Consider the following 21046-nt stretch of genomic DNA (forward strand, 5'->3'; position numbering starts at 1 on the left):
CAAAAGTTGACCAAAAGAAGCAAGGGCCAATGCTTATTATCAAACAAATTAAAGGGCAATAAACTATTATCCTCCTCACTCATCTATTCGTTCAAGTCCTCCGAGAAATCTTTAGACTCCTTTTTAAACTATTGAAAAACCCTTCTGCTCCAATGAAAAATTTTTGATAGAATAGCATTTAAAACTGTGAATCAAATATACTTTATATCTAACGTTTTCTCCTCTCTTTCGTTCACAAAACTTTTGTATATTTCCTCAACGATTTTTATTGCCATCATTCTTTTTCAACAATGAATGATAAAACTATTTCTGGCGATCCTTCTTTATCACATCATGAAAAAGATCAAATTTCTTCTACTGTCATAGATGAAGACATTGAAAAAATTTCTTCCTCTACTGACCTTGAAGGTCCTCCTAATGGCGGCTTAGCTGCATGGCTCGTTGTCTTTGGTGGTTTTTTGGTAAGTTTATTTTAGTTGTGTCATCATCTTTTCTGATATGCTTCATTTTAGGGCAATGTGACAATGTATGTCATTTAACAAATAGACAAAGAAAAAAAAGACTGATTTCATTATTGTAGTTTTGGTGTCAATTATACCTGGGCTGTCTTCCTTAACCATTACAACACTTATATCTATCCTGGAAAAATGAATGAACTCACCTGGATTGGTTCTATTTGTGTTGCCCTGTTTTTCATTATTGGCCCTATTAATGAATGGATTTCTTGTAAGATTGGCTATAGAAACATGCTTTTAATCGGTGCTATTTTATGTCCTTTGGGTCTTATGTTGGCTAGCATTACTCATGAGGTAATGCAAGATAATAAGCTTTCTTAAGGAGTTTTTTTTTTTAATGCAACTTTAGATCTGGCAACTGTATTTGACTCAAGGTGTTATCTTTGGTCTTGGTGCATCTTTTGTCTTCTTTCCTTCTTTAGGGGCTCCTCAGCAATGGTTTACAACACGTCGAGGTTTGGCTGTTGCAGGCAGCATGTGTGGTTCAGGTATCGGTAGTTTGATTTTCTCTAATGTTGCTCAAGCTGCTATTGCCAACTTGGGCTATCGCTGGGCCTTGAGAATCATGGGCTTCATGTGCTTTGCTCTCTTGTTGATTGCTGCTGCTGTTGTAAAGCCTCCCAAGAATGCTGAACCCAGCAAACGCGAATCTTACTCCGAATTATATCAAAAACAAAAGAAGTTGATGACCAGTAGATCCTTTCAAATCATGTTCGTTATGGGCATTGTTACCACATTTGGTTACTTGGTAAAGTGTTACAAGTTAAAAATTTGACACTAAAAAAAAATTTGATTTATTTTAGACACCAGCCTTTTTCTTGGCCTGTAAGTTGGAGTTTGGTTATATGATTTGTACTTACTTGTTTTAGCTTATGCAGAATATCTCGGTTTAAACCCTTGGGTCGGTACTAATTTAGGTGCTATCATGTCTGCTGTAAATACTATTTCTATGCTTGTTGTTGGCTGGATTAGTGATCGTACAGGTCGCTTTAATGGCCTGTTCATTTGTACATTTTTATCTGGTGTCTTTACACTTGCGCTTTGGACAACAGCTAAATCAGAAGCTTCTATCTGGGTCTATGTTGTCTTGTATGGTTTCTTTGGTGGTGGTTATCTCTCATTAAACGGTGCTGCTCTCCCTGAAGTTGCTGGATATGAAAATATCTCTGCTGCTAATGGCTTGTTTTATATCACAAGTACGCTTGGTTATATGTTTGGCACCCCCATTTCTTCTGCTATTATCAGTAGTACAACTCCCCCTGGCTATATTTATGCTGCTATCTGGAGTGGTTTATTGATGGCTATTGGTGGTATCCTCTGTTGGATGCTCCGTGTAACTAGAGTAGGACATAATCCTTTTATCAAAGCTTAAACCTTCCCCCTTCTCTCTTTCCTCTTTTTTGTGTATATATTAGATTTTCATGTCTTTGTTTATAGAAAATAAAGATTTTAGAATTGTATTTGATTGTCTTGTAAAATAAGATCAGAAGCGCGTTCAGCACAGGCAATGACGGGAAAGCATGTTTGACCAGCAGGGACAGTAGGAAAAAAAGAAGCATCCACGACACGTAGACCCTGAATACCGTGTACCCTTAAATGATGATCCACTACAGCTGATTCGTCTTGTTTGAGCCCCATCTATACATATAGAGAGAGAGAAAGTCGGATCATGAATACAAGAGCATATCAATTCACTCTTTCTTACCTTGCATGTACCAGCATAATGATGCAGTGTATCTATATTTTCCTTAATGTATTGGTGTAAAGTACGACTGTCATGCTCGTCTTCTGGATACTTGATCCATTGTTTAACACAGTTGTTTTCATACTCGGGATCTTTGGCAATCGACATAGACAATTGAAGCCCTTTCTCCAAGCATTCTAAATCTCGCTTGTCTTGCAATAACCCAAAATCAATCAGGGGGCTTTTATCATCAGAAAGTCTGACAGACCCTCTTGAAAAAGGAGCGATCAAGACCATAAGTAAAGTAGCACAGTCCACTTCTTTTAGGTGGGATAGTTCACGACAGAGAGCTAAACCACCCGCAAATAATTCAATTTGAGGTGTGTTTTCTCTACTGCTGCTATTGTCAGGAGCATCCTATGCAACAAGATGAGTAAGGCTGGTCATGTATCATATATACACACGCATTACCGGAATCTTCATATAAGCTACAACATCAGGCCATAATTGTGTCAAAGGACCGTCTTTTTGTTGAAGGGCACGATCTAAGGATTCCTTTTGGTGCTTGAAGATGCCTGCGTGTAAAGACATATCGGCATGCTTGGTCTCATGGACAAGTGGGACACGCCAATGGTTCTGTAGGTTTTTACCAACACCAGGCAGATGGACAAGCGTATCAATACCTAATGAACCTAATTCCTCTTGGGGCCCAATCCCACTTGAAAGCAATAACAAGGGAGATAAAATGGCGCCTGCAGAAAGAATGGCTTCTCGTTCGACAGCTACTGTGTAGATAACATCATTGGCAAGGTATTCCACATGCGTGACGCGTTGATCCTCTAATAAGACGCGGGTGACTTTACAGCCCAAGGCAACAAACAGGTTCGATCGCTGTTGTTCGATCTCTTTAGTAATATAAGTCGATGCTGTGGTAATCCTTTCGCCTTGATAGATGCTGGCCTGTAGACCTGTGACACCAATTTGACAAGGCAAGTCTGTCATATCATCGTATTCAGGTAAACCGAGTTTTCGACATACGGCTCTAAAGTATGTGCCGATAGGTCCATTTTCTGTACGTGTTTGTGAAATGTGGAAAGGACCAGTTGTACCATGTAGTTCTTGAGATACTGAGTTTGTGTCATGAAATGTCTCTGCTTTTCGAAAATAAGGCTTGAGGGTCTCATAAGTCCATTCAGGTGCACCCCAGACATCATAATCTGAGGGAGAGCATCGGTGTGCTATACATGCATTAAATGCGCTTGAGCCGCCTAATAATTTACCAAGAGGAACACCAATGTCTCTATCGTTGGCATTGTTTTGATACGTCGACTTGAGTTTCCAATCAACACTGGTATTTTTTAATTTACTGTTGAACAATGGGATTCGTACGTCCAATAAATCATCTGGTGTTGAGTCGCCTGCTTCTAAAACAAGGACAGTATATTCAGAGGAAGACAGTCTGTTGGCAAGCACACAACCAGCAGTACCACCTTTAAAGAAATAGTCAGACTCAAGTAAAGAGAAAAGAAGTATCTGACTCACTTGCCTCCTATGATAATAAAGTCAAAGCTTTTCTTGCTTGCTTCACTTGGGCCAATACGAGGCATAATAAAAAGAAAAGAAATAAAAACTGTGCTCATCCAAGGATTCGAAGCCAGATATGATTTCATAGGGGGAGATTGATTTTCTTTCTTGATCATCGTCAAATGAGACATATCTAAACCATAACATACTGGGTGAATTAACTCTTTTGATAACAAAGTAGAACTTTAAGGATGAAATGCGTTTAGTGGTATGCCCAAAATAAAAGAAAGAGCAAGTCTTTTATAAAGAAAGAAAAAAGAGAGAATAATCACTTAGAACAAGAAATCATTCTTAAAGAAATCTATTGTCATTGAATCAATAGAATAGTTTTTATCTGTCTTCAAATGACATAAACATTTAGTTCGTCTCAAATAATCAAAACTGTCATCATTTTAAAAGCCAATGGAAGAGTCTTGTAAAAACTTACAGTTCAAAAAAGATAAAATAGGACTATTTTTTTTTTCATTTCATTGTCTTTTCTTCTCTTATGAGCTTTTCTCAGATACTCAAGGCTATTAAGAGAGAGCAGCAAGATCATGAAACCAGCGATCCCAGTGCAAACTTGAGCTTGTCTAACCATGTTGAATCTGCTTCTCGTGATAACCGATCTAGTTCTCGGCAGGTTTTAAGCACTATGGAAAAGCGTAATTCAAGACGTGCTGCACCTGCCCAAACAGATCCTTACCTAAAGCGAGATGCAGCTTCTCAATACTCAACAAGTAGCCTGATCAGAAAAGTAGCCTGTACTGATGACACCATCAAAAGCAAAAACGAGTACACCGAGTTAATAGCAGCTACAAAATTGAATTTGGTGGCTGCTATAGTGGACTCTTTTACAGCAGAACATCAGCTTAGCTCTTTTCAGGGTACTCTTAGAGCAAGAAAGCTTAGTTTGTCCGAAGAAAAGTCCCTCATCAAAAAATGTGACTCATTAAAGCGCAAGATTAATGTTGCAGATAGCGAGTATAAAGTATTGCGGCAGTTGATCTTAGACCTTAATCATCACAAAGAACGCACCTATGGAAAGAGAGATTAAACCAATGCATACCCTCCTCCTTCTCGTTCTCTTTCTTTTTTTTTTCTGACACAATGGTAACTCTTTATTAAATTACTTTCTTCTATTATTGTACGTCTTCCATCATCACATCAGCAACTTCGTTCAATGGAATGTCGTCTTCCACAGCGCTTCTTATCTTCATATGTGTTTGTTGTATCATTGCATCTCTTGATTCATCAGAAGGCGGCAATCTTTCATTCTCCAGATCTGCTTTCTTTGCATCTTCAAACGAAGTAATGGCTATATAATTACAATTAGGAAGGGCGGTTTATAGGCATCAAGCAAATTTTACCTGATTTAATACCCTCGGCTCCTAATGCCAAAGTACCAAGAGGTAATCTTCCAGTAGGTGACAGAGACTTGAGTTCAGTAATTCTTTCAGAGTTTTCACGCAAGACAGAATAAACTCTGGAAATCTTGCCAATCGCAAGTATTTTATTGCGAATGACCATTTTGCGCTGTTCAGCATCTTCTGCTGCGTCTATGTTTGATTTGTTCATCTTTTCATCCTCTTCCTCGTCTGCTAGCAATTCTTCTTTGCTACAGATGTTCAATATGGCAAGCAGCATATTGGTGACTAAATGCTATCAATACTTGGATGCCTTTTGCTACATCTCACTTACTCTTTTCTCCTACAAAAGGCAGACTCCATTCCACCACATCCATAAACTTTGGCAGCCAAAAAGGATGAGGTGTAGCATTGAATTGACGAATATTCATCACATTATCTTCATACTTGAGAATCGCTGCCTTATTGTTGTACACATCCAAATAGTTGGGTGCAGAAAAAATAGTCATGACAGCAGGAAAGGAAGTGGCGTCACTTCTTCTATACATTCGATATCTTTTTTTTTTTTTGTGTATACGCATAAATAGATATCCCTTCTTTCATGACCAGACTTACCCTGCATCTTGTGCTTCATGAGCCCGAATGATAGAAAGTAAATTGTTTCTCTGCAAAAAAGCACAAGCAGCTGCATAACTACAAACAAAAAAAGTGAATATTTTGCCACGAACGTCATAACCTATACTTGCGTGAAAAAGTAGGAGCAACCTCTCACACGATTATCCAAGAATAAATCATTCGTACTCTCTTCTCCAAAATCCTCAGCAGGATCTGCCCATAAAATATCAGCCATAAGTCCATGTGTAGGTGGCTCACGAAATCTATCGATCTTTGTCATATGAGTTCGAGCATGTCTTTGAGGATATGTATACTTTGTTAAAGTCTGCCAATGTATGTAATTCGGGCGATAAACCTCCATGAATACAAAGAAATTGTTGGTTCATTACTGCTCCTAAAGGTAAACTACAGAATGATTCCATGCAAGCATCATAAACTTGTTCTGTGTACTTGTGACGACCTATGAAAAAAAGTGTGAATTCTCCTTCTTTTTTTTTTTTACGTAATACTTGCATTCAACTCTGAAAGTGAAATGGGTTGTTAAATGTCTACATTCATGATTTCCTCGCAACAAGAAGATGGTGTTTGGATACCATATCTTCAGACTCCATAAATAGAGTACACACTTTTTTTGTATGTGTCCATGTTTAGAATCGAACAACAAACAAGAAATCTTACCTCAATAGAGAAATAACCTCTGTCTACGTAATCACCTAAAAAAAGATACGTTGTCTCAGCTGGATCACCGCCCACTTCAAACAGTTTCATCAAATCATAGTATTGTCCATGAATATCGCCACATACTAACAGGAACATTAGACACATGAAAATGAGCCACAGTTTGTATTACCTGTGATAGGAGCTGGTATATCCAATAAATTGTTCTCTAGCCTGAGAATTTCCCTTCCATGCTCGAGTATATACAATGCTTGTGCTTCTGTTAACCTACCCTCACGATAAAAGTGCTCTTTCAGGAAATGAATGTCGGGATAACCTGGCCTTTCTTTACTCCAGAACTGATCTTCAGTAGGCAAATACGTTGCTGGAGCAGGCACCTCTGATGTATGATAAGTAGACCGTTTTATTGTGTTTACTCAATTACCTTTGATGACTCTTTCCTTTGTGCTTACTACAGTTCCATCACCAGTGACAAACAGGCTGAAGTCTACCTTGGGCTTCGATGATTGATCTTTTGTTACAAGCATACTGACAGTAATGAATTGAGAAAAAAAAGAGAGAAAGAAGAAAGAAAAAAAGGAGGAGGGAATTCGGATGAGGAGGGTTGAATAAAAAAGGATAAAGAGTTGCACAGAACTTTATTTCTTTGCTTGCATGACAGCTAAAGTGTTTCAAGCTAAAGCTAAGTTGATGGTGTCTAATAAGGTAGTGTATTATAATGAAAATGCTAGGGTAACGATAACAAAGAATCTATTGCTTATATAAACAATAAAACGCCTTACGTTTGTTGAATTGACAAAAATATATGTGAAAAAACTTCTTTTATTATCGCTGAAACAAAACTATTGCGTATGCTCTGGAGAAAAAAAATGTTGTATCAAAATAGAGCCGTACTTGCACCCAGTAATTTAATCAGACCTTGCTAAATTGTATCATTTAAACCAGCTTACCTATTAGCTCAAGTATGAATGCAGCAACAATTAAAGAAAATGCCGTATAAACATGATTGAAATTGTTATTTATAAAACTGAATAGCTAAAGAGTGATAAGAAGAAGTACATGTTTATACTTATCCCATCCTGTACACTAGTCAATATTTCTATTGGATGTAAGTATATCATTCGCTAAAGCAATGCGTTGAAAGATTCTGTAGGTATTTTGAAGAAAAAATACAATGATTTCTACGCAATTTCTTGGAAAAACTTGATCTACCATCACATATAGTTATATATACCTCTTTAAAAACGTTTTTTATCCGTTTTACAAAGTATTTTTCTTTTTCTGCATTCTTTGACATCTTTGCATTCCCTTCAATCTCAATATATGTATATATAGCTGTTTCTTAAGCCTTGTTTTATCATCTTAAAAAAGGATCAGAGTTGGATTTGATCGCTTAGTGAATAGATTTGGCCCGAGCAATCAAATGTGCAACCAAATCAAATTCTGAACCTAGTTTGCTTTACAGGGTTTATTATGTGTTAAAAGCTTTATCTCAAAGAATAGACTGATTCTCTAACATTGATAGCTTTATTTTCGGAACATAAGAAATAATGGAAAACTAAAGTGTAGCAAGAGAATTTGAAAAGTCTGGCCATTATTTAATGTATGCAAAAAATTTTTCTCAAGACATTTGTCAATATTGGCAATTACAGTTTTTCTGCCTTGCCTTAAAATATTTGTGAGTTTGCACTCAGTAAGAAAAGATATATCTTTCATGGTACGGTCAACAGCTTCAAATATAGATTTAAAATCAACTTGGCAGAGATATCCCTATATCACAAATTAATTATATTTGCAATGACAGTCCAGTCTTTTATTGTAAAGCGAATGACGATGAAGGGTTCGAAACTCAAGATTTCTGGGCATTACATTCATTTTTGGTGAGCATACATACATTGTGTTTTATAGAATAAAACTAGTGATATGCATACATATAAGAAAGAAGCGTCTAACGTTACTATCTTTTTTTATCAAAACTGTTTGTCAAAGAATCGCTTTATAGCAGTGATCAATTAAGATGAAAGGAAATCATGGTGAGCTTCATTTATTTAACTGCTCAATAATTTCTCAATATAACACTTGTTTCTATCTAGTATAGAACATCAATTTATATGGACGTTATTCTCATAAAGTGTTGTAAGACACAAAAAATAATTCTGACTGGACAAACAGATACTTTTCATACTCAGAGATTGACCGAATTGTTTATGCTTTGTTAAGAAATACTACCCTAACTTGTAAAGTGAAATAAGTCTACATTTATCCTTACCCGTGTTTTAATAGCCTTAAAGATGACAGTCCTTCAATGTCTTCTTTATTTGAACCACAAAAACTCTTCTTGAGCATTCTTTTGTTTATCAGATGCGTTTAGCAATTTCCCTTTTTTGACAATCGTCGGTTTATTCAAAATGAGTTCCGAAATAAATCCTGTGATTGTGCCTTCAAATCCGCTACCAGATGACTCGGGATGATTGTAACGCAAATAAATCTAGATTGCTTATTCCTCAAATAGCCATATGAATACTTTCTCCTGACAATGACTGTCTATATAAACAATCATAGTTGAGAAGTAGAAATGATTCTTATGCTTATGGTAATTAGTACCTGAATTTTATTGGATACTTTGTGATTACACCAATAAAAACTTTCAAACATGCAAAGCCAAAGCACTTGATAAGTGACAGGTTGTAATGACTATTTCAAGGACAGCTTTCAAAGTAAAAGAAATCATAAGGTGTCCAACGATATATATATATATATATATATATATGCAATGATCTCTGTTTTGCAATGTTCCGAATTCATCTTGAAAGCTTATTCAAGCACCGCATTGGCTGTATAAAAAAAAGAGAGAAGGGAAAAGTAGCATTTTTATTCTGTTGTTTTCACAACTCTCCCCCTTTTTTTTTCTTCTTGTTTATTCTCAGATTTAGACTTTGGACCGGGTGTAAACCAAGGAAAGAAAACATATATATATATTGCTCATCATCTTTGCTTTGATCATCTGAAACGCTTCCTTTTTTTTTAAGGTAAATGTCTTTATGACCAGCTTGATATTCATAAACCATAGCAATAATTTATATTGTCAAGAGAGAAAATGAGTGGAGGCAATATCAAAGTCGTTGTACGATGTCGTCCTTTTAATTCGAGAGGTTTTAAATTCGATAGTTACAATTAATAGACATACTGACTTGTCATAGAAATTGCTCGCGGGGCTGTGGGCTTGATTCGCATGGAAGGCAATCAAACGATTATCAGTAGACCCCCTGATCAACGCACTGGAAAGGAATCAGAAGATGTAAAGGCATTTACGTTCGATAAATCTTATTGGTCTGTGGATAAAAATCATCCTTCTTATGCCGACCAACAAACGGTGTATAATGATTTGGGTGAAGAACTATTGAACCACGCGTTTGATGGTTATAACTGTTGTATTTTCGCATGTAAGTTAACAAGTGCCTGATAAGCAAAAACTAATACAGATCAAGATGGTCAAACGGGTGCTGGTAAATCTTATTCTATGGTAAGCGATAATAAGACTACCTAGACAGATTGATAACATGGAGCATTAGATGGGTTATGGTGAAGACAAAGGTATTACACCTCGTACATGTTCAGAACTATTCAACCGAATCAATTCCAATACGGATCCAAATCTCACTTATCGAGTGGAAGTATCTTATATTGAAATCTATAATGAAAAAGTGCGTGATTTACTGAATCCTAAAAACAAGGGCAATTTGAAAGTAAGAGAACATCCCTCTTTGGGCCCATATGTAGAAGATCTTTCTCGCCTAGTAGTTACTTCATTTGATGATATTGAACATTTGATGGACGAAGGCAACAAAGCACGTACTGTTGCTGCGACCAACATGAACGAAACATCTTCAAGATCGCATGCTGTATTCACTTTGTTCTTAACACAGAAACGATTGGATGACTTGACTAAACTCGAAACTGAAAAAGTAGCCAGAATTAGGTATACAAGAAAAAAAAACAAGCAGTTATATTTATGGCTAACGTATCCATTAGTTTGGTTGATTTAGCTGGTAGTGAACGTGCCAACAGTACAGGCGCAACAGGCGCACGATTAAAAGAAGGTGCCAACATCAATAGATCCTTGACTACGCTGGGTAAAGTTATTGCTGGTTTAGCAGAACAATCATCGCTTGAAGGAAAGCGAGGAAAGAAGAAAGAAGCATTTATTCCCTATCGAGACTCTGTAGGTAGTATGATTTGTTTTGTATGTATTTACATCTGGAAAATAGGTCCTCACATGGCTACTTAAAGATTCACTGGGTGGTAACTCCAAGACAGCCATGATTGCAGCTATTTCACAAGCAGATTATGATGAAACACTTAGTACACTTCGATATGCAGACCAAGCCAAAAAGATCAAGAACAAGGCTGTTGTGAATGAAGACCCTAATGCTAAACTGATTCGTGATCTCAAAGATGAACTTGAACTTCTTCGTGATAGATTGCGTACTTATGCTCCTGAAGAAGTGGAGCAACTTACAGCAACAAGTGTGTACAAATCATCTGGAACAAATCCAAGTACAAGTGCAAGTCGTACATCAACAACAACAACAACAACAACAACAACAACAACGCCCAATAAAAAGACACTTGCAGAATTTGAGATTACAGACAGTACAGGCAAGAAAAAGAAGATGTCTAAAGAAGAGATTGTCGAGCAACTGCAGAGTTCCGAGAAACTATTGGCCAATTTAAACGAAAGTTGGGAAGAAAAGCTGAAAAAGACAGAAATGATTCACCAAGAAAGAGAGAAATCACTTAAAGAACTCGGTATCACAATTGAAAAGAACGATATGGGTGTTTATACCCCAAAAACAATACCTTTTATTGTTAATTTGAATGAAGATCCTCTCATGTCTGAATGTCTAATGTATCAAATCAAGCCTGGTATGACTCGTTTAGGAAGGCAAGATAGTGATGTTCCTGCAGACATTCGTTTGAGTGGCTCAAACATCCAAGATGATCATTGTACATTTGAAAACAAAAATGGTGTAGTGACCCTACATCCTGGTGCTGATTCACTGACCATGGTGAACGGTATGCGAATTACAGAACCTAGGCAACTCAAGAGTGGATATCGTATCATTTTAGGCTATTATCATATATTTCGATTCAATAATCCAGAAGAAGTGCGAAAAGAAAGAGATCTTCAAAAAGTGGCTATTGGAAACAGCATGCATGGTGGAGCTGTGGCAGAAGATGAATCGAGGCCTGAATCACCTTCGACAGACAGTACGATTGGTTCAGAAGTGATTGATTGGAACTATGCTCGTCGAGAAGCTGTCTTGAATTACTATTCAACAGAAGCTAATTTTGGTGGTCTTAAAGACGAAGAACTAGAAAAGCTATATGATGATATAACAAAGATTCGAAATTCAAGACGATCTCGTTCAGAAAGTCGAGCTGATAATGACGATGATGACTCTTCTACCACAAGAGACTCGTTTAGAAACTCATCATCTGCAACAATGATTGAAGACGGTCTTGAAAGTGTTTGCACAGATCTATCCATTGCACAATCAGATCTGCTAGAAGAAAAGCTAAAACAAGAAAAGGAGCGCATGCAAAAAGAGCTTGATAACCAAAAACGACTGTTTGAAGCCAAAATTCATCGCATGTCAAGACAGTTTTCTCAACAGCAATCTGACTCTGGGCTTAGTCTACCTGTTTATTCACCACATCAAATTGCTTTGATTGAAAAGACATTAAGCAAGTGGAGGCAATTACGAACAGTGGATATGGCTGAAGTTGTCCTGACAAATGCTGTCATGTTAAAAGAAGCTAACATCATCTCCAGGGAACTTGATAAACAAGTACTGTATCAATTTGCAGTCATTGAAGACGAACCTTTTTCAAACCCACTTTCATTTTATGAAGTAACATCTGCCTTGCATCAATTTGAAACGGACGAAGATACCAGCTTGATTTCAACACCAAAGCCTTGTGTCGGTGTACGTGTCATTGACAAAAAGAACCAGGTGATTTATGTTTGGTCACTTGAAAAGCTCAAACAACGATTACACAAGATGCGCAACCTTTACAACTTTATGGACAAACCACTTTATCGAAAACATTTCAATTGGGAAGACCCGTTCTTTGAAAATCCATGTCCCAAATACACTTGCATTGGTGCAGCCTCTGTCTCTGTTCGCAACTTGATTACTCAACAAGTATACGAAACTAGTTGTGAGATTATTTGTCGTAGTACAGGCCAAATACGAGGCAAACTGCGTGTGATTGTTTCACCTATTGCTAGATCAGTAGCGATTCGAAACGAAAGTTCAAGACTCTCTTTACTCTCTCATTCACAACCTATCTTTCCTGAAAACAATGATTTCACTGAAGACATTGATGAAGACAATGAGGATAAAGTGGAAGATCAAGATCAACATTCAACACTTCAAGTAGGTCAAAACCTTCTATTCGAAATCAAACTATTGGAGTTCAGTGGCATTAGTGAATCAGAATTTACAGATGTCCATGTTCAATTCAAGCTCTCTTCTTTTGGTGGATTTCCCTCACACTCGCCTGCGGAAAAGATTTTTGCTACAGAACTTGCAAATTACTTTGAAAACAATCCTGTTCAGTTGGGTTTTAGTCAAACACTCTCATTGACTGTCACTCCTTCTGTCTTGGATATATTGTCCAATGGGTTTATTCCTTTCCAAGTCTTTGGTCAAGCTCAACCACGCGTTTTGGTACAACAAGAAAGATGGGATGATCAAAGAGAAAACCTCGGCTGGCTGATCTCTTAAGTCAACAAAAGACAACAGGCGACCACATATCCCTCAAATCATCTGCAGGTAGCACGAGTAGCAACAGTGACTTGACTATTGCCTCTGTGGAACGTAGATCAGAAGAAGAATTACTGGCTGCAGAACGGCATGATGTTGTTGCTTGGATTGAAGTGCGTGAACTATCACCTTCAGGCGAATACACACCAGTCCAGCTGACATCCAAGAATCCAATGGACAAGGGCTATTTTACTATCAGACAAGGTCTTCAACGACGCTTTTGCTTTACTCTCTGTCATACTTCAGGCCATCAGTTTGAATGGACAAAGATTAGAAAGGCATCTGTGGGACATGTGCGATTGCTCGATAACAAAGGTCGTATTTTAGAATCACCAGCACAAGAAAATATTCCTATCAAGCTATTGACAAAGCAACAAGTGTTTTATAATTCGGATGGCACCAGTCGTCTAACTGCTCAAGGCGCATGGGACAGTTCTCAACATGAAAGTATCTTTTTAAATCGATTGACTGATCCAAATAGTCGTGTCATTTTAAACTTGAGATGGGAAGTCGAGGCAGAATGTTGTGAAAAGCCAATTCAATTCAATATGGATATTGCATTTCAAATCCAAGGCAGAGACAGATCGATTGGTGGTGGTAAATTTAGTTCGTTTAGAAGACTCTTGTATTCGGGTGGTAAACAACTCAGCAAATACAGTAGTGTCTTTCTGGTTCATCTGAAGCCACCTATGACAAGAAGACTAAGCCAATTATGGCGACTAAATACAGCTTCTAAACACGTACATGGTGAAGAATTCCTTGGTTCATGGCGCCCCCGAGGCGTGTCTTTGGTGAATGACTACAAGCAAATTCAAGAATTCATCCATCGAAAATTACAAGTGGCCTTCACAAGACAGATTTTGGACTTGAAGCAAACAGAAAATGATACCCTTTTATCTCCTAAATCGATATCCTCTTCTTCAACAAAAGTTGGTTTATTGAGTGAAGATGAAAAACAGGCTTTGTTGAAGCGAGTGATTGATTTATGGGCACTGAAACTTGGCATAGACAAGGAAATAGTGATTAGCCAAGACCCTCCTCCTATTTTGATTGAGAATAACGGAACATTAACACAAGAGCCGTTGTCAATATCAAAGCTGATTGCCGAGGTGGAATTAGTGACACAGCCGTAAGTTGACAATGAGCAATGATTTACATCATTTATTGATTGTTTTATATAGAGCAAACATTTCAAAAAAGGGATATTTATTATACCAAGAAGATGCAGCTAAAGATTTATGGGTCAAGCGATGGTTTGTTATTCGTAGACCATACATTTATATCTACTCTGATGATACAGAATCAGATGAACAAGGTGTCATCAATGTAGCTTCAGTGCGTATCGACTATAACGAAGCACTGGAACAAATGATTCAGGCAAGTATATAGGTAAAGTGTATATAGGCCACTAACATTTTTCATAGCGAGAGAATGTCTTTGCTCTTTATACCAATAACAATGCTTATACCTTGCAGTCAGGTACACGTCAAGACATGATTGACTGGATACAACTGATTGATCAAAAGTTTCCCGTGGACAATCTGTTGTCATAGTCTATCTCGAGAATATTATAATAAAGTATATATACCACTCTTCTCTTGTTCTAGAATGTATTTATTTTTAGTGTATATAATTCTTGTGACAGGAGATGTAAATCTTTGATCACCATTGATCTAGACAGGGATAGTTTAAACTTTATTCGAGAACCCGTCCTTAAAGGAGACACAAAAAAAATAACAAATTAATCTTCACCTTTAAAGGAAACTTTCAGATTGTTTAAAAACTCGAAACATTTATTTATTTTATTTTTTCTCTCTTTATACATTATCATGTCAAGTCCAAATTCAACTTTGTTATATGCTAAAGAAGAAGAAATGAAGCCTTCATCCTATTATAAGAGAGGAAATCTGCTGGCTACACCTTCCTTTAGAAGCAAGTACACAAGTGCATTCCGACGCTCCAGATCATCTTCTTATACCTCACTAGAAGATGATAAACAAGCAAGCAGTAACACGTCTATCTTTTCAAGAAAAAACATGTTACTAAAAGAAAGAGCAAATACAGCTTCTGTTTACATGTACAGTGAAGAACCAGACGAAGAGAATGATGATGAAGATGAAGATGAAAATGCTTTTTTTGTCAAGAACAAGCGGGCCTATTCTAGACAAAACTTGTTAAAGCCTTCTGCTTCTTGGAAATCCAGCGTTTTGAAGGCTGTGGGGATTAAACATAGATGAATTTTATTATAATAAAACACTTATTGTTCAGCAGTGGAATAATAGAAATCAGTTGGACTAAACATTGGACTAGGAGGAGTGAGGATGGAAGAAGCTCTTTTTTGTGTGATATGACCAAGCGAGAGCCGCTTCTTGTTCCGAGGATGATTTTCTTGTACTACTGGCTTTTTTTTCTTTTTTAAGAAGGATAGAAGAATGGAAGATTTCTTTGTAGGCGAGGCAGGTGAGCCTTGCTTTTTTAGTTGCTCTGTTGTGATGGCGATTGATGATGGGCATGCATTGTTCTCGAGATACCAGTCTTTATTGTTTAGAATAGGCTCACTTTTTGAGGGATGTTTTTGGTCTAGTTTGTATACCGGGTTAAGTGGATAAGGATGTGGACTATGACATTCTTCTTCTTGTTCTTTCTCTTGCTAATGTAATAAAATTCAATAAAAATTAAATTTCTAATTTAATACCTTTTGTAATGTCATAATATTGTTCGTATTTGAGTCAGTTGGGCTAGGTAATTTTCTTAATTGATCACTAATTGATCTAAGCTCTTCATTGTTTTGTATAGGTATATTAATTTCTTTAAACCTTCTTGTCGATAATGTTGGTATCAAAATACTCTTTTTGTTGTTTGCTTGATTTGTATAAAAATCATTGTCTTCAAGAGGTCTGAATTTTGTATATTTTGGTAGTTCTATAGAATGTCAGCCATTTTATCTTTCTTTAAGCTTTACCTGGTATAGTTGAGCCTGTCTTATAGTGCTGAATGAATTCCATTATTTCATGACTAGATTCCATATCCTCCATAGCGATAGATAACCTTTCACACGTCTTTTTTTTTTTTTGTCTTAGTCTAATGTCAATCATTTCATTCTTTATTACCTGATCATCTGTACTGATAGTACTTGTCAATATGCTTGAAAACCTAGTTGAATATTAGATATACACATTGAAAAGATGAACATACGTTTTAATAACAGATTTAAGATAATCTAGACGATCTAATTCTAATGACTGAAATGTTTTGCAAGATTCACGCCAGTCATATATCCATTGCCCTGAACTAGATCGCATGGTAGATATTGCTTTTCTATATTCAGAATCCAGCTTTTCAATCTGTCTATCATTTGGATTTGGCTTTTGATGCTCATTCACATAGCGTTGTCTTGCCTATAAACTAGTTAAAACAACAACAGAATACTCATAAAAATACCTTTTTTACTTGTTCTCCAAGTGATGTCTTGATATCTTCTGAGTCTTTCATTTGGTTTGTCATCTAAATAAGCTGTTAGTTTATCATTATACACTATAATTTAGCTCTATCATACGTTACAAATGTTTTAATATCTTGACTATTGTCTATATAGTTCTTAAAAGGTATTTGAAGCATATTTTTCATTTGCTGCCCTAGTTCAATATGAGCCCTTGCACTCATTTCTGTTGATTGTGATATAATTTGGAAACAATCTTCTATCTCAAACAGGGACTCTGATAGTTCCAACAATTGATTTCCATATTCTTGTTCAATCTTTGATCTATTAGCTATTATGAGCTTATGTGTTTATACTTTGTGTTTCTATATACCTTTTCTCAAAGTAGTTTAGAATAGTCTTGGTTGACTTGTCTGAATCTTCAAGCCGTTTTAACAAAACACTTAAAGCTGTTGCGTCTAAAGACTGAAATAAATGTTTATATAAGCTTATTTTTTCCTAAACAAGGCATACCCAAAAGTTATTTTCAATAGTTGTTTCAGGAACATCTTGTAGTAACATGGCGAATGAAGTTCTTTTTGTAGACAAAAACTTATTTTTGGCACTAGAAGGAAAGAAAAAGGAAGAAAACCCAGCCTCAATGCTGCAGACATTTGTGCAACATGAATTTCAAAATGGTACATTAAGTACTTCACACTTTATTCAAATGACTCAGAAAAATGTTTCTGAAATTCAGCAGTAGAGTTGGAGTTAGGGTAAGGCTCTTTGGGAATTTCTTTACCCAAGAAGGCACATAATCTATCCCATCCTTCTCCCAATTCCATAATCAATAACTGATCTGCGGGAACAGTTCTCTTGACTTCTTCATTATGATCCAAGAACAATTGCTTTACTTTTTCTTCGTCAGCAAATCTCTCGGGATCCATGAGAAGGCCTTCCATGCAAACAGATTTGAACATGTCAGTAAAATTCTTATTAGGAGCACCAGGAGGAACAGCGCCACCAGCGCTCAAAGCCATAGCACCTTTAAAAATTGTGTTCTTGACGGACTTGTACCAACTATCAGCACTACGAACAGTCAAAACAACTTTGGCATTGGGGTATTTCTTGAGGAGTTCTTTGTAAAACGTGACAGATGGCCAGTCAACAGCAGCATCATAGTTCTTGAAGATTTTGTCCCAATCTGCTTGGTCTCTGTTATGGTAGGCATTAGTAAAGTCATCAGGATCTTGCTCAGGATCTTCAAACATCATTTTCATATGATGTGTATTGTATCTATAAAAATAAAATTAGTTTTAATGAAGCCTATATCAATACATTACCCTAACATATTCAATGCATTACGAAGACTGTCTGTACCAGTTCTTCCAAAACCACCACCAATTACTTCCAAAGGAGCCATTATTAACAAAAAGAATATAAAGTAGAAAACTAAATTCTAAATCTCACATTTTATACAAAAAAAAGTGCGCTATATGACGCAAGATGGTGCACTCGGAAGACGGATAATTTGTCTTGACCAGAATTTAGGCGAAGAAACAAGTTGTCTCAAAATACTAATGAAACATCTTGAATTTGAATATGAATCAAACAATGAGAGTATGCTTTCGATATTCCTACTTTGTTTGCTTCACGTAAAAAGGAGAGCGATGTATTCATGCCTTAAATGCGGATTATCAATTTATCCGTTGCTAACTGTTTTGTGCGAAAAAATGAATACATTTCGTGCAACAATGCAGTTGCCGAAGAAGCTTTTTATAACGCTGTGAGTAGAATTTTTCTGTATGTAAGAAGGATGAAAATATATCAACTTTTATGCGAGCAACTTTCTTGTTGCGCCATTCACGAAAATAGATAAAACATTCGGAAAGATGTATCCATTCAACTCATGATCATCATTTATATATTAGAAACATACATACTTTATTACTACCAGATAACTTTCGATCCTCAGTTTATGCCTTTTTTGAGTACCAAGCTTATTACAGTGAAAGCAACGCTAAAAGAAATCTCAATGAACGGTCTTTGAAATTGTGTGAATATTGTTTAATTAGAATCACTCTTTAAGCACTTCTCAAATACGCTAACTGAGTACTGTAAAAGTGCTTTGAGATGCTCGTGGGGAACTGTATTACAGGCTATAGTTATTTTAATAGTTAGATCCTCCTTATCCTGAAATTGGCTGCGTTTGACCTTATTTTAACTATACCAGGCATGACATTTTCTTGACTTTTATTAGCCGTTCATTAGGTCATATTACTATACGACTAAACCTCGGTATGCAATCTGGGTGCCTGGAATTTTATTTAAATCAACCCTAGACAGAGGCTTATATTCAATTAATTGAATTTTTCTTTTTCAGTAACGTCCTAATTAGCTTCTTTGCTGGCTTGGCTTGAATCCTTTGTTAATGTTTCTCGACTATTGCTCTGCCTTCTACGCTAAGCGACGCCCTCGTAGCATGTTCTTGGCGGGATAGGCTACTGATCACTCAAATGATGATACCCCCTCGAAATCCGCTCAACAGAATATACTTTTACTCGGTTGTAGTTCAGCAACGTCAATTCTTCTTTATCGTATATTTTAATTTATGAATCTATATATGTACATGGTATCAATTACAGTGTGTGTATAACAACTCAAGTTTTGGCTATAGCAACAGTTCTCTCCTGTTATTTTTGGCATTTTCTTTTATACCGCATTTAGTTGGATTTATTAACAAGTTTGTACGATCGGGTTTAGATACAACAGGCCATACGCAGCACCTTTTCTAACAAATGAAACGAAACGATTCGAAATATGCTGTTTAGAGGAATCATGCTACCTCATTTGTTGCTAGTATAGCTTTTATTAACGTGCATTGACCCCACTTGAACTTCACCTGATTTCTGATCTTTGAGATTCGGAAACAAAGTCATTATGATAAAGAAAGCCTTTAATGTGCTTCATTGATATCTAAGCATTTTTATTTTCTATTTAGTATTGTCGCGAAGGATATATTTTGTTGTGACAGAGTCAAAAAACTAAGGCAATATTTGGCGATGCCTCCATTTGCGTCAATAACTGCCTAACATTTATCTCTATGCTTTCAATAAGATCAGTTGTCAGCTCCATACTGACCTGATTCCACAGATTATAAAGCTCTTTCTTCAATCTTACAACAATAGTAACACTAGGTCTCTAGCTTTTTATTTCTTTTCCTGAGCCCAGTACAATTGCTCAATGAGATCTGAATCTGGGTTTTGGGCAAGCCAAAAATTAAATCCTTAATCCTTTGCTGGACCTTCCAATTAACTAGTATGACAAGTTGTTCTATCTTCTTAAAAGATTAAGCGACTATTACTCTGAGATTCCAATTTCATAGGCCAAGATTGAAGACTTTCCTACAAAACTTCAATATACTTAGCTTGGTTCGTTATGCCATCAACGAGAGGACCAATCCTGCCTCTCCAGAAACAGTCCCAAACTATTACTCACACCTTGCTATACTTGATGGTAAGTATTGTGAGCTATTGCTTATAACAGCCACCTTTATGAAAAAACAACCCTGATACCACCACCGGTCTTTTGAACAAAAAATCGCGATTTATCAAACTAGATGACATGGATTCACTAATCTGTTGTCCAATTAACATGCTCCTTGGCTCATTTCAAGTATTGATTCTTATGAACCTCCACGAGAGCAGGCTCATGGATATATGAAACAACAGTGTCTCCAAAAAACACCGATACCTATTTGCTTCAATTCGTATTTGACTTGGTTGATGCATGTCGGCGAGAATCTTAGCAGTAAAAGGGGCAATACTAGATGTAAAACGATCAATTTAAACGCTTGGTCAATTGGTTGTTCCTATACACGCAACTTCGATAAAAACCGCTAATCTTGCTAGTAAAGGCCAATTCCGCAAATGCTTAGAATGTGTTCTTTTATGCTTCTCATTAGACATTATTAGTAGCATCGTTATATATTATTGGATTATATAAACGCCTCTTTTGTTATATATATATGCATTACATAATATATTGTATACACTTCTATGGTTGGTGATATGGGTCTAATCATACACCACTATACTCATCACTAGAAGCATTCTTGAAAGGCAATCACAAAAGAGAGCAACAGAAAAGAAATATATACAATGCATACCAGCAACTCAACCTTGAAGACAGCATTCAGCAAGAGGAAATAGATCAGACCATTAAATAACATGACTTATTTGCACATAATCCATCTAAGCATTACCTCTCATATCAATAAACCATACACTTGAATACCTATAACACACTCACATATATTGTTAGAGAAAGCATATCATGATCAACACCATATTTTACCAAAAACAATATCGCAT

At 36.5% G+C, this 21046-nt stretch overlaps 8 protein-coding genes across 8 annotated transcripts; 3 read left to right on the forward strand and 5 right to left on the reverse strand.

The window, feature by feature from the left end:
- The first annotated feature begins 105 nt into the window (after window positions 1-105).
- On the forward strand, window positions 106-1943 carry B0P05DRAFT_540757 (major facilitator superfamily domain-containing protein). Its single transcript, XM_051578104.1, has 6 exons — window positions 106-461; window positions 513-526; window positions 581-809; window positions 865-1263; window positions 1319-1340; window positions 1385-1943. Exons 1-6 carry the CDS (start codon window positions 291-293, stop codon window positions 1885-1887), a joined length of 1338 nt encoding a protein of 445 aa, XP_051435356.1. The 5' UTR covers window positions 106-290; the 3' UTR covers window positions 1888-1943.
- B0P05DRAFT_603794 (uncharacterized protein) lies at window positions 1944-3809 on the reverse strand (the record flags this gene model as incomplete). Its single annotated transcript, XM_051583301.1, has 4 exons — window positions 1944-2153; window positions 2221-2616; window positions 2671-3623; window positions 3746-3809. The coding sequence occupies 4 exons, from the start codon at window positions 3804-3806 to the stop codon at window positions 1965-1967; spliced, it is 1599 nt and encodes a 532-aa protein (XP_051435357.1). The 3' UTR covers window positions 1944-1964.
- Window positions 3810-4238: 429 nt separating this feature from the next.
- B0P05DRAFT_540761 (uncharacterized protein) lies at window positions 4239-4874 on the forward strand. Its single transcript, XM_051578105.1, has one exon. The coding sequence runs from the start codon at window positions 4271-4273 to the stop codon at window positions 4817-4819; it is 549 nt and encodes a 182-aa protein (XP_051435358.1). The 5' UTR covers window positions 4239-4270; the 3' UTR covers window positions 4820-4874.
- Window positions 4875-7273, reverse strand: B0P05DRAFT_596611 (serine/threonine-protein phosphatase 2B catalytic subunit A1). Its single transcript, XM_051583131.1, has 10 exons — window positions 6847-7273; window positions 6595-6801; window positions 6423-6547; window positions 6258-6369; window positions 6059-6204; window positions 5876-6015; window positions 5745-5822; window positions 5464-5669; window positions 5133-5417; window positions 4875-5080 (listed from the first exon to the last, which is right to left on the reverse strand). Exons 1-10 carry the CDS (start codon window positions 6947-6949, stop codon window positions 4905-4907), a joined length of 1578 nt encoding a protein of 525 aa, XP_051435359.1. The 5' UTR covers window positions 6950-7273; the 3' UTR covers window positions 4875-4904.
- A 1969-nt stretch (window positions 7274-9242) lies between these two features.
- B0P05DRAFT_596612 (uncharacterized protein) lies at window positions 9243-14855 on the forward strand. The gene is made up of 10 exons (XM_051583132.1): window positions 9243-9451; window positions 9493-9574; window positions 9623-9865; window positions 9911-9945; window positions 9995-10401; window positions 10455-10665; window positions 10691-13159; window positions 13228-14384; window positions 14437-14632; window positions 14680-14855. Exons 2-10 carry the CDS (start codon window positions 9520-9522, stop codon window positions 14806-14808), a joined length of 4902 nt encoding a protein of 1633 aa, XP_051435360.1. The 5' UTR covers window positions 9243-9451; window positions 9493-9519; the 3' UTR covers window positions 14809-14855.
- Window positions 14856-15506: 651 nt separating this feature from the next.
- B0P05DRAFT_540773 (uncharacterized protein) lies at window positions 15507-17315 on the reverse strand. The gene is made up of 9 exons (XM_051578106.1): window positions 17208-17315; window positions 17068-17159; window positions 16817-17018; window positions 16697-16759; window positions 16451-16653; window positions 16366-16408; window positions 16218-16314; window positions 15951-16177; window positions 15507-15905 (listed from the first exon to the last, which is right to left on the reverse strand). Exons 1-9 carry the CDS (start codon window positions 17253-17255, stop codon window positions 15513-15515), a joined length of 1368 nt encoding a protein of 455 aa, XP_051435361.1. The 5' UTR covers window positions 17256-17315; the 3' UTR covers window positions 15507-15512.
- A 43-nt stretch (window positions 17316-17358) lies between these two features.
- Window positions 17359-18097, reverse strand: B0P05DRAFT_509739 (P-loop containing nucleoside triphosphate hydrolase protein; the record flags this gene model as incomplete). Its single annotated transcript, XM_051575594.1, has 2 exons — window positions 17359-17969; window positions 18017-18097. Coding segments are annotated over 2 exons (658 nt in total), but the record flags the coding sequence as incomplete, so codon positions are not given.
- A 643-nt stretch (window positions 18098-18740) lies between these two features.
- On the reverse strand, window positions 18741-18893 carry B0P05DRAFT_469333 (uncharacterized protein; the record flags this gene model as incomplete). Its single annotated transcript, XM_051574486.1, has 1 exon — window positions 18741-18893. A coding segment is annotated over one exon (153 nt), but the record flags the coding sequence as incomplete, so codon positions are not given.
- Between the last annotated feature and the right edge of the window lie 2153 nt (window positions 18894-21046).

Source organism: Gilbertella persicaria, assembly GCF_025201335.1.
Source record: "Gilbertella persicaria strain CBS 190.32 chromosome Unknown B0P05scaffold_18, whole genome shotgun sequence".
NCBI lineage: Eukaryota > Fungi > Mucoromycota > Mucoromycetes > Mucorales > Choanephoraceae > Gilbertella > Gilbertella persicaria.